Here is a 15,268-nt window from a genome sequence, read left to right on the forward strand (position 1 = left end):
ACGACCCCAGCATCTGAACTGTCAAGGCCAGCTGAGCCGCCTGATCCTTTTGAGGTTACCCTGAGGCGCTCCCAACGTACCATAAAAGTGCCTCAATGTTACCAGGACTGACTGTAGTGATGAGAGACTCAGAGAGTGCTGATGTTTAGTTAAAGTTACAGTTCAAGCATTTAGTTCAATTGAGTTTATTATACAGTGTGTATAATGTTGATATTTCTAAGCTTAAGGCACAGTAATGATATTATATATATTTTTATGTGAAAGTGTTGGGCTAGAACAATACTTTGGGTTGTTAAAAAAATAAAGGGGAGGTGATGTGGTATATTGAATTTTCAGGGCCACCGTAGTTGTAGTTGTAGTGAATTGCGCATGCCAGAGTGCGAGCTCTCAAGCATTGATTTGTAATGGTAACGTGTTATACCGAAGCCCCAGTAAAGTTGTTAAATGCGTGCAGCCGACTCGTTTTTAATACACCACACCGATCATAACCGGGTTATTGATGTGCATGTATACGCACTCACTGGTTTTGTTTTTCTGTTGTCATTTGTTATACTCTGTTTTTGGTTAGTAGTTAGTTAGTAATAAACATATTTAATTACCAATGAATTAACCCCGGTGGTGGCTTTTGAAGGTTACGACTTTATTTCTAAGCAAATTAAAAACTACCCGCGCACCGCAATCATGACCAGAAAATTCTTCGTCGGAGGAAACTGGAAGATGAACGGCGACAAGAAAAGCCTTGGGGACCTCATTCAGACTATGAACGGAGCCAGTGTGGACCCCAATGTTGAGGTCGTGTGCGGTGCTCCTTCAATCTACCTGGACTTTGTCAGGTCTAAGCTCGACGCCAAATTCGGTATTGCTGCTCAAAACTGCTACAAGGTTCCCAAGGGTGCCTTCACTGGAGAGATCAGCCCTGCGATGATCAAGGACTGTGGGATCAACTGGGTGATCCTGGGACACTCTGAGAGACGCCATGTGTTTGGAGAGAGCGATGAACTGATTGGTCAGAAGACGGCCCATGCTCTGGAGAGTGGACTGGGGGTCATCGCCTGCATCGGGGAGAAGCTGGACGAGAGGGAGGGGGGCATCACCGAGCAGGTTGTGTTTGCCCAGACCAAAAAGTCATCGCAGACAATGTAAAAGACTGGAGCAAAGTGGTGCTTGCTTACGAGCCAGTGTGGGCCATTGGCACAGGAAAGACCGCCTCCCCACAGCAGGCTCAGGAAGTTCACGAGAAACTGAGGGAATGGCTCAAGGCCAACGTGTCCGAGGCAGTGGCCAACTCTGTGAGGATCATCTATGGAGGTTCTGTGACTGGAGGCACCTGCAAAGAGCTGGCGTCGCAGAAGGATGTGGACGGGTGGGCAGAGCCTCTCTGAAGCCAGAGTTCATCGACATCATTAACGCAAAGGCATAAAAAACGGTTATAATAATGTTGGAGGTTTGGTTGCGTTTTGATTGTTCAGCCCATATTCAGCACTTCCCTTTTTATTGAGATTTGTGCAATGTTGTCATTCCCTGCTTTACCTGTACTTTGCTCTTTTTGTTAATAAAAGGAATAGATTGGCACATTTCACTGCACTGAGTTAAGTCCTGAGGTCTAGAGTCTGTGCTAATAACTTCCACAGCGAGTGCTAAAGCTGCAGACAGCTTACACTTACGGACCAGCAGTCCACAACTTTACTTGAACAAGTTTACAAAGTATTGTGTAAACAGTGTCTGAGCTCTTGTCAATCTGATATTTGTGTTTTTACTGTAGGTGTCTCTGTAACATTATGATGTTCTTTCTGTGCTTCATGCTGTAGACGACATGACCCTGGCTCTTTAGGTCTGCACATCTCATGTTGGATTTATTTGACTGTATTTGACATGAGGCTCAACTCAAACATTATAATAAACTGAGACTGTCAGTGAAAAAAAAAAAAAATAAATACCAGCATAACTGTTGAGTTAACATCTTCATGGAAACATACACAGCAGTTTTGTCCCAACACGTGTCCCATAACAGACTGGCATATGCTAAAGGTTGGAGACACACCCCTTATCTGTCCCATATACATCCACAGTCCATATGACAACATATCCCAACCCCATTGACACTCCACAGTCCAAAAACATACACAACATGCTATGGTACACAGGGATTCATTACAGGGCGAATTAACATATGAATGAAACTTTAAAAGCACAGGGAAGAAGTCCCACAGAGTGAACAGGTTTATTACACAGTCAGACAAACTCCCTGCGAATAAATATCATGGATGTGCCCTCCTCACGACACGTGACTGGGTGAAGCTAGACAGCCAGCGAACTAATAAAGAAAGCTCCGTACACAAGGCGTACTTTTCATGTTTTTATGGAGGTCTCTTGCATGTGGTGATACATTAATATAGTAACTGAAACATACAGAAAAGGAAATGCACATTACCAACTACACAGTACATGTACAAATAAAAGTAGCTAGCGTATACACGTGTATTACTGGATTCAACATTGCGTTAAAGGTGGACTGACCGATAGCAGCGGTCCCTGGCGAGAAATGCATGTCAAAATAGTCTTAATTGGCCCGACCGAGAGTGGAAAAACAGTTCTGGCTAACTTCCTATCAGACATATCAGAAAACGTGGGAGGCGAATATAAACCTACAGGAGGAGTAAGGATCCTGGAGTTTGAGTGCCCTTTAGAAGGAGGTAGTGATAACAGAGACTGCAAGGTCGAGCTCTGGGATTGTTCTGGAGATTTCAAATTTGAATCATACTGGCCTACATTCATGAAAGACTGCAGTGGTGTGGTAATTGTGTTCAATCCTGACGTCCCAAGCCACCTCAAGGAAATTGAAACATGGCATTCAATGTTCATCTCCACCCATAATTTACAGAAAAATCAGTGTCTGCTCATAGCTCACAACAAAGTAGGCAGTGGAGCAGAGAGGGGACACATTTCCTTAGCCTCGCCTCTGAACAGATTTCCACTGATAAAGTCCAATTTGGAGGATGAGCCTGAAGATGTAAGGAAAGCCTTCAACAGATATCTAGGAAAAGTTGTGGAAGCTATGTCAGAGAGTAGGGAGTGAAAGGAGATGTGGATTATTATGTAAAGAAATGGTCAAATCTGTAACTAACCCTGAATAGACGTGTTTTCTAGTAACCCCATTAAATATGTGATTTGACATTAAAAAAAAAAAAACATGCTACATCATGGGACCTTTAAATAAAGGACAGAACAGTGAATTCTAGAACGTGCCGTAGTCACTGTGGTTTTAAAGCCTGGAAGATTCAGTCTTCAGCTCATTTGTGTCTTGACTCGGACGAAATCTACAAAACTTCATCTCGCTTTGGAAAGAAGAAGCATTTCTGTATTTATAGTTGAAGTTTGTGAGTTGAGAGTGAGTTACAGAAATGGACATTGACGGGGAGGTCGTCCTGCAGGTGCAGCTTCAAAATGCCGCAGCAGGTAAGTTAGTTTGTCGTACTGTAGTATAAACATTTTTTTTCTTTCCCACTCATCACCAAAATCCTTTAAGACAAAAGCAACAAGGAAATATCTCTCAAAAATGAAAACATTCATATTCATTTTGTTTGAGACTAGCAAACTGTCAGTCTGTTTTAGTGTTTCTGTGGTTTGTTCCCGTGTTTCCCGGGCCTTTCTGTGTGGAGTTTACATGTTCTCCCCGTGTCTGGGTGGCTTTCCTCCGGGCACTCCAGTTTCCCCCATCAAAAAAAACCTAAAAAGCATGAACCAGGGAAATAAACTCTAGTGCTACAACCGGGCACAATCTCTCCCGTTAAGGTTAATGTATATTGTGCACTGTCCCTGTCTCATAAATCAAATAAATAAATACGTAAATAAAATAAACTTAACCATATTCTAAACCTTAGCCTGAAAAAATACAAAGGATAGTATTTAACCATGAAGTCACACGTCATGTTATGTTGCACTGAGGCCTTGACCTAAACATTGAACAATGTTGAACGTGTGAAACAAATAATTTGCCATTAGTTTTGCAAAAAATATTCATTTCAGTTTTCCTCATCCTGACTGTAGCAGTGATACTAATTTTGCATATTCTGTTTATTCTCAGGTGACTACGCAAGGGAGATGATGTTTCCAACGGTTCTGCGGGCTCCACTTCTGGCTGATGCCCTTGGCGATTTACATCCTCCTTTCGGGCCGCCTGTGCCCCAGGTTGGTGCTGCTGAGGACAATGAAGACGAGGATGGTTCTGTGGAGTTTCATGCTGAAGCTCCGGTGGAGTTGCCAGCAGAACTCCCAGCAGACCCTCCACCAGAGCCCGGACCAGAGCCCCCAGCTGACCCCTCTCCAGCACTGTGTAAGTTCCTCCCACTCTTTGATGTTCTAGTTTGAGCAACTGACATACTTGTCTGTGTCTTGGCAATAGACGTGCCAGTAGTCTAGTTCCACTGTGGGTCCAGGACAGTCCAGTCTCAGCCCATTTGGTTCTTGAGACTCCTCTGTGCGAACTTCATATACTCTTAGAAACTCAGACAAATCTTCAAATCACTTCTCGAAAAGCACAGCAAAAGTATTTCTGGCTGAAGTTTTTTTGAGTTTATAAAGTTATAGTAGAAACTGAAAGAACAAGCAGTTTGTACAAACTGACTACAATGGATTGTGTGTGATATTGTTAATAAAATCCACGCAAGGGATTTATTGAAAATGACAGATAATAGTTGTTTACATGAAGTCACACGTCATGCTATGTTGCACTGGGGCCTCGACTTAAATACTGACCAATGTTGAATGTGTGAAAGAAATACATTTTACAAAAAATAGATCCATTTAATTTTTTCCCTGTACTGATTGTAGCAGTGATACTAATTTTGCATATTGTATTTCTGTAGTGATTGACCACTTAGTACCAGCATGGCTGGAGCTGCTGGAAGAGGAATGGAGTCGGTGGCAAAATCATTCAGACACCGGGGATGAGAGTGGTCCAGAAGAGGCTGATGAGGCTCCAGTAGAGCCCTCTGCAGCTCAAGGTTTGTTTTAATCTCAATTTTACAAATCTAAATACACCTTCAAATTGTAGAATGTGTCCAAAACCATTATAGATATTGGTAAATAATACATTTATATTTTATACATTTATTTAGGAATGAGCCGGAAGAGGCCAATAGAAGAAGACAGCGATGATGAAGAACCTGCTTCTAAGCGGTCGTGTCCCTCCCCGCCAAGAGGACACTGACTGATCCCCCGGGCCCCTGGGCCTCCCCGGTGCGAGACAAGGGGAGCAAGAAGGAGACACGAGGAGTGGAAGAATAAATAAATAATGACACATTTCAGTCAGTTGAGGTGGTGATTTTTTTGTATTATTTTTCCACAGTATATGTACAAACCATTACGACGGCCACAGTAAACTAAACAAATCAAAACATTATAGTTTAACACGTTTCACTGCTGTTACATGGACTGGCCACAAGAGGGAGATAACAGCTCTGCTCTACAATTCTTTACAATCCAAAAATATTCACATGATCCGCTGAGTTTATTTACAATTCAAGAAATTCATATGTTCAGATGAAAAAAATAAAAAGAATACAAAAATGGGTAGTAGTTAAGTTTACTCGAGTACTTTTACTTGAGCAAAGGTTTTTACTCTTCCCACTGTAAGCCCTCAAGTGACAAAAGCTTTATGTTGACAATTTTCAATGATTTGAACATTTGTGTTTCTTGCAGCGCTTCGTTAGATATGATTTAAAGTTTTCTCATTTTTGTGTCTATCATTTTAACCTTCCAGTTATAATTCAGGTGTTATGTCCAGACAAATAATTACTCTTATGGTTTCCACAAAAACCTCTTTACTCTTACTTGAGTAATTTCTTGGACCACTACTTGTACTTCTACTTGAGTAATACTGTTTTGAAGTAACAGTACTCTTACTCAAATATAGTTTTTGTCTACTCCACCCACCTCTGATAAAACAGGTTGCATAAGTACAATTGGGAGCATTGCTTTGCTGATTCTAATTTACACCAAAACTGTAGAATTGCAAAATAATTCCAACAACCACTAACAACTCCACTTGGGCTTAAACACCACAGCTTCTTTTTTTTTTTGTAACTTTACAGATATTTTATAGCATACTTACTTCACATCACATTTCAGAAAATTGATTTTAACCACAACATAAATCATTCAGATCATACTCCTCCCCTCACAGTCTCCAGAGGAAACAGTGAACAGTCGTCAGCCACAGAGAGCATGAGGAGTAAACCAGGTCTCTGTCTGCTTCATGTTCAGGAAGGAGCATCACCAATTCCTCATCGTGATCAGCGACACCAAACACTTTAGAAACACATTTCTCAAGTCAGAAACTATAGAAATGATCCCTGAAAGTAAAGTCTTAAAGTGAGAGATCCACAACAGACACTAGAGCCGCCACACTGTGACTCTGTGTTATGAGGTGAATGCGGGCGACTGAAACCTCACACTGGGGCGAGAGTCCATGTATCATTTGTTCATTAATTTTTCAATATAAAACCAAAAATAAGATTTGTCTCCAAAACCAAAATGAAAAAACAGATAAGAATTCATTATTTCAGTTTTTGATTTTATGTTTAAATGAATAATGGAAAAAACGGATTACGGCCGTTCCCGTTTCTGTGACTTTAACTGTGATACCAGAATAAACCAAGACTAAACCAGGACTAAATCAAGATTAAACTGGTCTCAATCCCAGTCTTAGTTCTGGTCTGGTCCCGGTCTCAGTCCCGGTCTAGACCTGGTTTAGTATTTTTGATCAATGCCAACAGTAAAGAGAGGCATACATTGTCACTTGTTTAGATAAAATGTAGAAAAGGTGCTTAAAAACAACCAAAACACAAAGAAAATGTGACTATACTGACTCACATGTTTGTCGTGAATCGACCAAGTGCAGAACAATTTTACTTAATTATGCACTCGATTCACAATTTTATTATTACCAACCACCACAAACCCGGCGAGCCACAGTTTTTTATTTTGAAAATCTGGTCACCCTAGAGGTAGTGATGTTACAAGATGTACCGAGGCTTCGAAGCGTGTGTGGAGTAATGAAGGGGGTGCTTCCGTGAAGCGTGTATCGAGGCTTGCTTCATTTGGGGGAGGAACCAAAAATAATGACATCCGAAGCCTTGCTGCCCGGCTGTACCACGTGATTACTTCGAGAAGTGGTTCAGATTTTGCTGCGAGCTATTACAGCGATATAGACCTCTCAGGCTCCATTCAAAATGTGGTTGTTTGTAGGAGAGCTGCGGTCAGGTGAGAGTTTGGATAAAGTTTGGATACTAGAGTTTGTATACTAGAATTTGGATACTAGAGTTTGGATACTAGAGTTTATATCTAAGGCCGGAGAGCTTGTGTCAAAAAACCCCCAAAACAACAAGAAATCATTTAAAACCAAAAACTATCCATCCATCCATCCATTTTCATCCGCTTATCCGGGGCCGGGTTGCGGGGGCAGCAGCCTAAGCAGGGACTCCCAGACTTCCTTCACCCCAGACACGTCCTCCAGCTCCTCCGGGGGAACCCCGAGGCGTTCCCATGCCAGCCGAGAGACATAGTCCCTCCAGCGTGTCCTGGGTCTTCCCCGGGGCCTCCTCCCGGTGGGACATGCCCGGAACACCTCCCGAGGGAGGCGCCCAGGGGGCATCCGAAACAGATGCCCGAGCCACCTCAACTGGCTCCTCTCGACGTGGAGGAGCAGCGGCTCTACTCCGAGCTCCTCCCGTGTGACTGAGCTCCTCACCCTATCTCTAAGGGAGCGCCCAGCCACCCTGCGGAGGAAACTCATTTCGAGCGCTTGTATCCGCGATCTCGTCCTTTCGGTCACTACCCAGAGCTCATGACCATAGGTGAGAGTAGGAACGAAGACTGACCGGTAAATTGAGAGCTTCGCCTTTCGGCTCAGCTCCCTCTTCACCATTGTGGTGAAGAGGGAGCTGAGCCGAAAGGCGAAACTATTGAGAAACTATTGTTTCTGAATAAAAATAAATAAACTTTTCTCTGTCCTGTACATCATTGTGCAAGTTACACAAGCATAATCTGTGCCCCTTTCCTAGTTCCACAAGCACTTTCACAGTCCTCTGCCTGAACACACCCTTGCCATTTTCAGAAAAACAGCTTAACCTGCCATATTATGATTTACCATTTTGGGAAAATTTTCACACACAGAATACAAAATGTATTATACACATGTGTGATCATATATGTAGAGAAATTATTTGGTCATAAATTTTTTGTAATTCATAGTTATTCCCAATAGACATAACAGACACTAAGATTCAATGCATCACACGTGATGTGGTTCAGATACATCTGCCTGTGATTACACCGCTTGGCCATTAGGTGGTTTCGTGCGCACGTGAAGCTTCGAGAAATGAACACTTTGTCGAACTAACCGCAAGTGACAAGTGGTTTCATCTCACCAACGCTTTTGGGTAAATCTGATGCTACAGCGGACACGGCTCAAAACTGAGACTGTCCAGGAGAAATGAGAACGTCTGGACTTTCTAATCTCAAATCAAAATAAAACAAGTGTCAAAGGAGCTTATTAACTACAATAATAAAAGGCCGGCAAAACGAATGAGACGGCAATTGGTCCATTGACATACATTTAATTTTTCACATGATTCCGCAACTACTCTGATCACACTCCTCCCCTCGCTACTTCCAAAGGAAACAGTGAACGGTCATCAAGAGCGAAGAGCATGAGGATAAATCCAAGTCTCTCCGCCTGTTTCGCGCTCAAGGAGGAATGTCACCAACTCATCATCGTAGTTAGCGAGACCAACACTTTAGAAACACATCTCTCAAGTTAAGAACTATAGAAATGATCCCTGAAAGTATAGTCTTAACGTTTAATCGCAACTCTGTAAACTCTCATACTCCGAGCATGCGGGTCTGGGTTACGGTGAATATTCAAGCGGAATCATAATCTGTTACAAAATAATCACAACACGTATTTCACCGAAACTAAAACAAAACAAAACTCTCCGTAAATAAGTACAAGTAAAAGAATACGACTTTTGGAGACCGACTTGGCTTTTAATACAAAATATAAAACATATTACTTTAGTATTTGTGAAATGTTTACGACAAAATGTAACTTACTATAAAACTATAAATTGGTTATTTCAATCCAAATTCACTACAAATTCACTGCAAAATGACATTATTTAACAACATTTACGACAAAAGTCATAATGCCTCCGTTATTGCGAGAGCCTCCCGCCGTGTAATTGGTGGTTCACAAACACGTGTCGCCCTATGCTAAAAACAAAACCGTTTTAACACGTTTATTAAGATTAATTTGATGAGTAACCATTAAAATCCGTAGATATCGCGCACTATAGTTTTACGATGTACTGCCCGAGACGTTAAAAGCACATGTCATGTGGAAATAAAACGTAAATAAAACAAAAAACTGTAAAAATGCTAATTAGCCTTGGATGTGCACCTCCTAAAACCGACCGGTAAAAAACATAAACAACACTTGAGTTCCTATTTCGCACTCCCACATAGCGTTGTTGGCAAATAAATAATCTGTAAATAACTAATATTTAAAGTTAACGCTGATAATTAACGTCAAGTAATTAAAGCATTATATACATGTAATTTGGAGTTAAATTGTTTAAAAAATGTGTTTGCTTTCACATTCACTCAGATGTAATGTTAATGAAAAAAAACGATGTAACTATAATTTATCCAAATCTGTGTATTATACATAGAATTTGAAATAAAGTTTCATCTTCTTATAATAAGACCAACAAGTTCAAACTTGATTATCAAGGTGATTGTCTTAGCAAAGTGATAGCTAACCTTGACACATTTTGAGCAAACTTACCTTTAATTGTCCAAAATATTCCCCTGTTATTACTAAGATTAGACACCACTACAAATACATTAAATGAGAATTAAAATGCTCTTACCCGAGGACTGGACGGTATGTTTCTTCTTAGCTGTTCATGCACTTGCGTTGTAAGTGTTGTCACATAGACGCAGACATGTCAGAGCGGCTTGTTCAATTAAGTTCGTGAAGTAGGCGACATTTCGTAGTTTTAGTTTTATTTGCTGCATACCCACTTGCGCAGTGCATTTGTTATGGAAAGTTAAAACTATAATCGTAGTTGCATGACATGAAAGAATGAAACCTCTTTAATTGTTATGCTCGTAACTACATTTGCGTTACAAAATGATTTATTGTTATTTGATAGCGCCGTCCACTGGCCACATTAAACACTGCAGCTCTTGACGTTTTGTTACTGTGACGTCATCAGCATGCGACACACACGTGAAAAAGTCCACTTGTGTTTACTTTTCTTAGTTGAATCATTTTTAAACCACCAAAACTTAATCAGTTTAGCCCAGTTGCCCAACGACATTAATTGGACGCGTGTAGGAAAAATGTTAATCTTTAAACTCGTGATTTCTTGTTCTAGGTGATCAATGAAGAGAAAAAAAATGGCTCATTCTTCTTTTGAAAACAGTATGAATGGGATCTCGGAGGATTTGGACTTGCTTCACATTGAGGTGGACACAGATTTGACTGAGAATAGATCCGACAGAGACGATTCTGTTTGTTCTGTAAGTTCATTTATTTTTTACAAGGTGAAAATAACAGTTTATTGTACAGTCTAGTCATAAGTTGAGATATTATTTTACAGTGGAGGAATTAATTTTGCAGTTCATAAAGGACATGTATGATTATAATGCACACACAAGCACTGATATCAATTAAATGTGTTGTTCAATATGTGTAGATAGGCTTCTGTCTAAGTCACATTTTCTGGTGTCTATTTACAGAAGAATGTCTTGAGGAAGCAGCGACACTGGGAGAAGCAACTGGCTGCAAAAAAGAGCAAACGAAAAGAGGAGAAACAACGGAGAAAGCTTAACCGAGTGCAATCTGGTAAACTTCAGCATGGCTATGATTTATAAGTTGAAAGAGCAAATTAAATCTTTTTTCTTTCGTTCTGTTTGTTTAGAAGCTGATGGTGACGCTCCTCGGTTCACCAAAAGGGTGTTGAAGGCCATCACCAAAGAGCGTTTGGCAGAAGCTCAGTCCACAGGTCGCCGACTGTGTGTGGACCTCAGTATGACGGACTGCATGTCTGACAAGGTACAACTCATTTACTGCAACATATTTCCAAGTTTAGGAAATAGAAACAAAGGACCAGTCGTGCAGATTTGAATATTTGCACCTCAGAGCTACTCCTCTAGTTATTTGTTATTCATTTATTTGATTTTGATGATTTTATTAATTAATAAGCATCTATTATAGAGCTCAACATTCTTGCCCTCTCTGGTTTTGGAAGTACATTTTCCATTGATTTTTCCCAAAGATTTTAGAAAATTCACATATTAAAACACAATGGAGGCTAACCAGCTATGTGGGAACTAATATCCATACCTTAGTTTAGGTTCATAAAGTTTCATAAACAGATATTGAATAAAAGTATTGTTGTCTGCCACATGGCTGATATCCATTTGTTGTCCTTTTTGTTGACAATTCAATTCAATTTTTATTAAGAACATGTAATATCTGGTTTATAGTATTAAAAAGAAAATAGTAAGAATACAAAAATTTAAATACAATGCATGTTATAATGTATACAAACAAGACCACCAATAACAAAACATGAGAAAAAAGACAATAGAGTATAATAAGTAGTTTAGAAGTAAATGTGTGGGGAGTGAATGAATAATGAATGCAGTGTCTACATACTTTGAGATGCTTGTTAATGACCATATATAATCTTATGTGGGCGACAGTTGTAACACTGCTATTATTAGTACTGTCAGATGGAGGCAAGAGCCAGAGACTGTTATTGATTACATTTTACTTTGGGATGAAAATATCAAAAGGTAAAGACCTCATTATGTTACAACCACAAATTACTAACATTTTAACTAACATTAACCCTCCATCTGTATTATTAAACAATATTGACCTACAGAATGTTGTGATGTGAACTGAAACCCTGCATTTCCCATAGGCTTTGTAAAAGAGAATTATTATTTATGGGAAACCGTAATTAAATACTGTTTTTTTTTGTATTCAGGAGATCAGCAGACTGTCCGGGCAGCTCAGACGCCTTTATGGCTCAAACAAAAAGGCGTCTCAACCATTTCACCTGTTTCTGACAAACCTGAGAGAGGACAGCCGCCTGTACAGAGAGTGTGTCCGAATGAACGATGGTTTCCTCAACTACTCTGTGAATATATTTTTATTTTTTATCATTGAGTAGATTTATAAATAGAGGTTATAAATAGAGGAGACTGAAATGCACCCTTAAACCCTTAAGTCACAGTTGTCAAACATAAGGCCCGGGGGTCAGATCCGGCCCTCCAATGCCTTTAATGTGGCCCTTGTGTGATTTTCTACTAAAATATTTTAATTATATTTTCTATTAAAATATTGGTAATTTTCTGCGGTGCTTAGTAGAGCAGAGTCTCCAGCGCCTCTGTGCGTGGCCCCTCCCACCAGAGCAGCACAAATGAAGACTTGTCTCTTTCCAAACGCTCTTAAAGGACGATCGTTTTGACTGTTGACCGTGACACCCTCATCAGCAAAATGTCAAACATGAGAAAAGTGGAGCCGAGTGCAGGATTTTCCAAGAAAAATTGACTTATTCCTATTTGCATACAAGTTCATGTTAAAACATTGTGTTGAAATTGAATTTTTCTTAAAGTCTCAGGTTGTTCATAATATTATAGTATTTTGTAAAAGAAAGAGTTCATTACGGTAATTTAAAAAGATTTCTGTAGTAGATTTGCGTTTCTCTGCACAAATATTTGAACTTATTGTTATTTTTGGGGTTTATATGCCATGAGTTTTCTGATCCGGCCCCTTTGGGATTAAAGTAGGCTGGATACGGCCCCCGGACCAAAATTAGTTTGACACCCCTGCCTTAAGTAAACCCTTCAGCCCACTTCAGGTTTATTAAGATATTCTGTATATTTTGTCAGATGGACATAACAGAGGAAAGCTGTTTGGATCTTTTCCCACCAGAGACAATTGTTTACCTCACACCAGATGCTGAACAAGGTGAAGTACAGATATGAAAGGTACTTTTAGCCAGCAGAGGGAGCTATAACCATAGCAATAAATAATCTCACATTTCTTATTCTCTGTGTTTTCATCATCTCTCTCATATTCAGACTGGTCAGTTCAGTAAAGGTGCACTGTGTAACTTTTCTGGCTATGTTGTGCACCTCGTTACATTTGTAGTTACACAGTATGGTGTTAAACTTATCTTCTCCATGGACAAGTATCTCACAATATAAATGCAAGTTTTCCAAGGTGGATATGTTTAATGTCATACTATGGAACATTTCAAGGAAAGCAATTACATCTCCATGGACAAAAGCAGAGGGCAAATCCCCACCAGAAAAGTGACATAATGCACCTTTAACTTAATTTATACTAATTCTTAGTTCTGTAGCCTTACAGTGTGTGGACCCTGACAAAGTCTATGTTCTTGGTGGACTTGTGGATGAAAGCATTCAAAAGGTACAGTTTTACTTTAGCTCCTGCTTGTATTTATTTATTTTATTTTTTATTTGTTTCAAATTATAATGAATAATCTTTAAATAATGTAAAAATGTGATGTGTTTATATAGAAGTTGAGCTTGGGCAGGGCCAGTGAGTTGAGTGTTCTCACAGCCAGACTCCCAATAGACGAATACATGATCAAGAAAAACAACTCAAAAAACTTTCACTCTAAAATACTGGCTATTAACCAGGGTGAGTAGTACTGACCCACAGTGTAACATTTACACGCTGTTTATTGTTCTAATCTATTTTGTATTTTATTTTCTCCAGTTTTCGACATCTTATTGACTTTCTGTGACACTGGCAGCTGGACAGAGGCCTTCAGATTGTGGTTTCCTTTAGGGAAGGGGTACACCGTTGATCCAGATATTACAAAATCTCAAAGTTAGTGCGAGATTAAATCCTTTCTTTCACATTTAATTGACTGATTGGTGCGCTCTGTAACTTGAACTTGAAGATGTTATTGCGTTGGCAGAATTGCGTTGTAAAAGATGCAACCAGGCAAAATTACAGGTCAGACCGTTGTTAAATCCTATGCCTATTAAAATACAATGCTCCATTAATTATTATCAACAGCTCAAGTGAAGCCAAACTGTGTACAAGCAATTCTTACTCTTAAACATAATTGTATTTATTTTTTACTACTACAGTATTCTCTGATCTATGTTATAATGTTGTTTCCTCATCAAAAACATTGCTGGAGTTGTGTTTTCTTTCATTCGCACATGTTTAACACAAGAATATTTAGGCTGAGCTTTTCTCTCAAACAGAAAATACACTGTTCCACCATGTGATGTCATCTAGTAATACAGGAAGTGCTCCACTGTGTTTTTAAACTTCTCACACCTTCACTAGAATCAGGAGGATAATTTCAGCTCAGGAATTGCCAGTCTCTACTAAACTAAAGGCAAAAGCTAAACTATTACCCTGAAAACTACAACTACATGATATCACAAGGTGGAATTGAGCATTCTGAGCTTTGGAGGTGTAGACAGACTAATAATAAAGTGTTACTCAAACATGTGCGAATGAAACAACATACAACTTCAGGTGTTTTTGAGGAGGTAACAGCATTGTAACATGGCAGGAGTCAGTTTTGGGTAATATTGGACCTTTAAATATTTCTTGATGTTCTGTAAATAATAAAATTATTTTTTGCGATTAAAATACAACTTGTTAAGACTGTCTGAATGAGAACCATAATGTTTAATACAAAACTGACAAAACACTATATTCTATTAGGCAAGTACAAATCTCATATCCTTTGTTTCAAGTATTGGATTGCTAAATTGTGTATTGAATTGTCAGTGTAACAGATAGAAACAGAAAACAGAACAGTAACAAAAAAACAAACCAAAAAAAAAACTTTCATACTTCCTCAGGATATCCTGAGATTTATAGAATTAAATGGAAGCTTTTCTGAGAAAATGTTTCTCTCTATGTCATCATATTATAACCACAAACCATATTCTCTACCTCATTCATATTAAGATATTTATTTGGTTTGTTCTTAGAAATTATGTTTTTTTTTTTTTATTGTTTTATAGTTTTAGATTTATGCATTACTTATTTTATATTGTTTGTGCCACTTATGGTGTTTTTTATTGTAGATAGATGCATAGATACAAATAATGAAATATAAAGATCATATTACCAAATGATATCTTACCTCTAATTTGAAATGAGCTCACCCAGTTAAAGGAGGCGGCC

The 15,268-nt window shown here is 39.2% G+C and overlaps 3 protein-coding genes and 2 non-coding genes across 5 annotated transcripts; 3 read left to right on the forward strand and 2 right to left on the reverse strand.

The window, feature by feature from the left end:
- Nucleotides 1–615: 615 nt before the first annotated feature.
- Nucleotides 616–1,934, forward strand: LOC129409774 (triosephosphate isomerase B-like). The gene is given in 3 exon segments (XM_055156465.1): nt 616–1,119; nt 1,122–1,362; nt 1,365–1,934. Coding segments are annotated over 3 exon segments (735 nt in total). The 5' UTR covers nt 616–681; the 3' UTR covers nt 1,421–1,934.
- A 557-nt stretch (nt 1,935–2,491) lies between these two features.
- On the forward strand, nt 2,492–3,156 carry LOC110170740 (intraflagellar transport protein 22 homolog). The gene has a single exon (XM_055156614.1). It carries the CDS (start codon nt 2,543–2,545, stop codon nt 3,074–3,076), a length of 534 nt encoding a protein of 177 aa, XP_055012589.1. The 5' UTR covers nt 2,492–2,542; the 3' UTR covers nt 3,077–3,156.
- Nucleotides 3,157–6,154: 2,998 nt separating this feature from the next.
- LOC129409938 (small nucleolar RNA U3) lies at nt 6,155–6,369 on the reverse strand. The gene has a single exon (XR_008632652.1). It is a non-coding gene; the product is annotated as a small nucleolar RNA U3 (small nucleolar RNA).
- Nucleotides 6,370–8,640: 2,271 nt separating this feature from the next.
- LOC129409928 (small nucleolar RNA U3) lies at nt 8,641–8,856 on the reverse strand. The gene has a single exon (XR_008632643.1). It is a non-coding gene; the product is annotated as a small nucleolar RNA U3 (small nucleolar RNA).
- A 1,429-nt stretch (nt 8,857–10,285) lies between these two features.
- On the forward strand, nt 10,286–14,730 carry trmt10b (tRNA methyltransferase 10B). The gene is made up of 8 exons (XM_020936512.2): nt 10,286–10,587; nt 10,807–10,912; nt 10,989–11,122; nt 12,066–12,218; nt 12,973–13,051; nt 13,449–13,516; nt 13,627–13,750; nt 13,829–14,730. The coding sequence occupies exons 1-8, from the start codon at nt 10,450–10,452 to the stop codon at nt 13,945–13,947; spliced, it is 921 nt and encodes a 306-aa protein (XP_020792171.1). The 5' UTR covers nt 10,286–10,449; the 3' UTR covers nt 13,948–14,730.
- The last annotated feature ends 538 nt before the right edge of the window (nt 14,731–15,268 follow it).

This window comes from Boleophthalmus pectinirostris, unplaced genomic scaffold, assembly GCF_026225935.1.
Source record: "Boleophthalmus pectinirostris isolate CB_2022bp ecotype Guang Dong unplaced genomic scaffold, ASM2622593v1 HiC_scaffold_20, whole genome shotgun sequence".
NCBI lineage: Eukaryota > Metazoa > Chordata > Actinopteri > Gobiiformes > Gobiidae > Boleophthalmus > Boleophthalmus pectinirostris.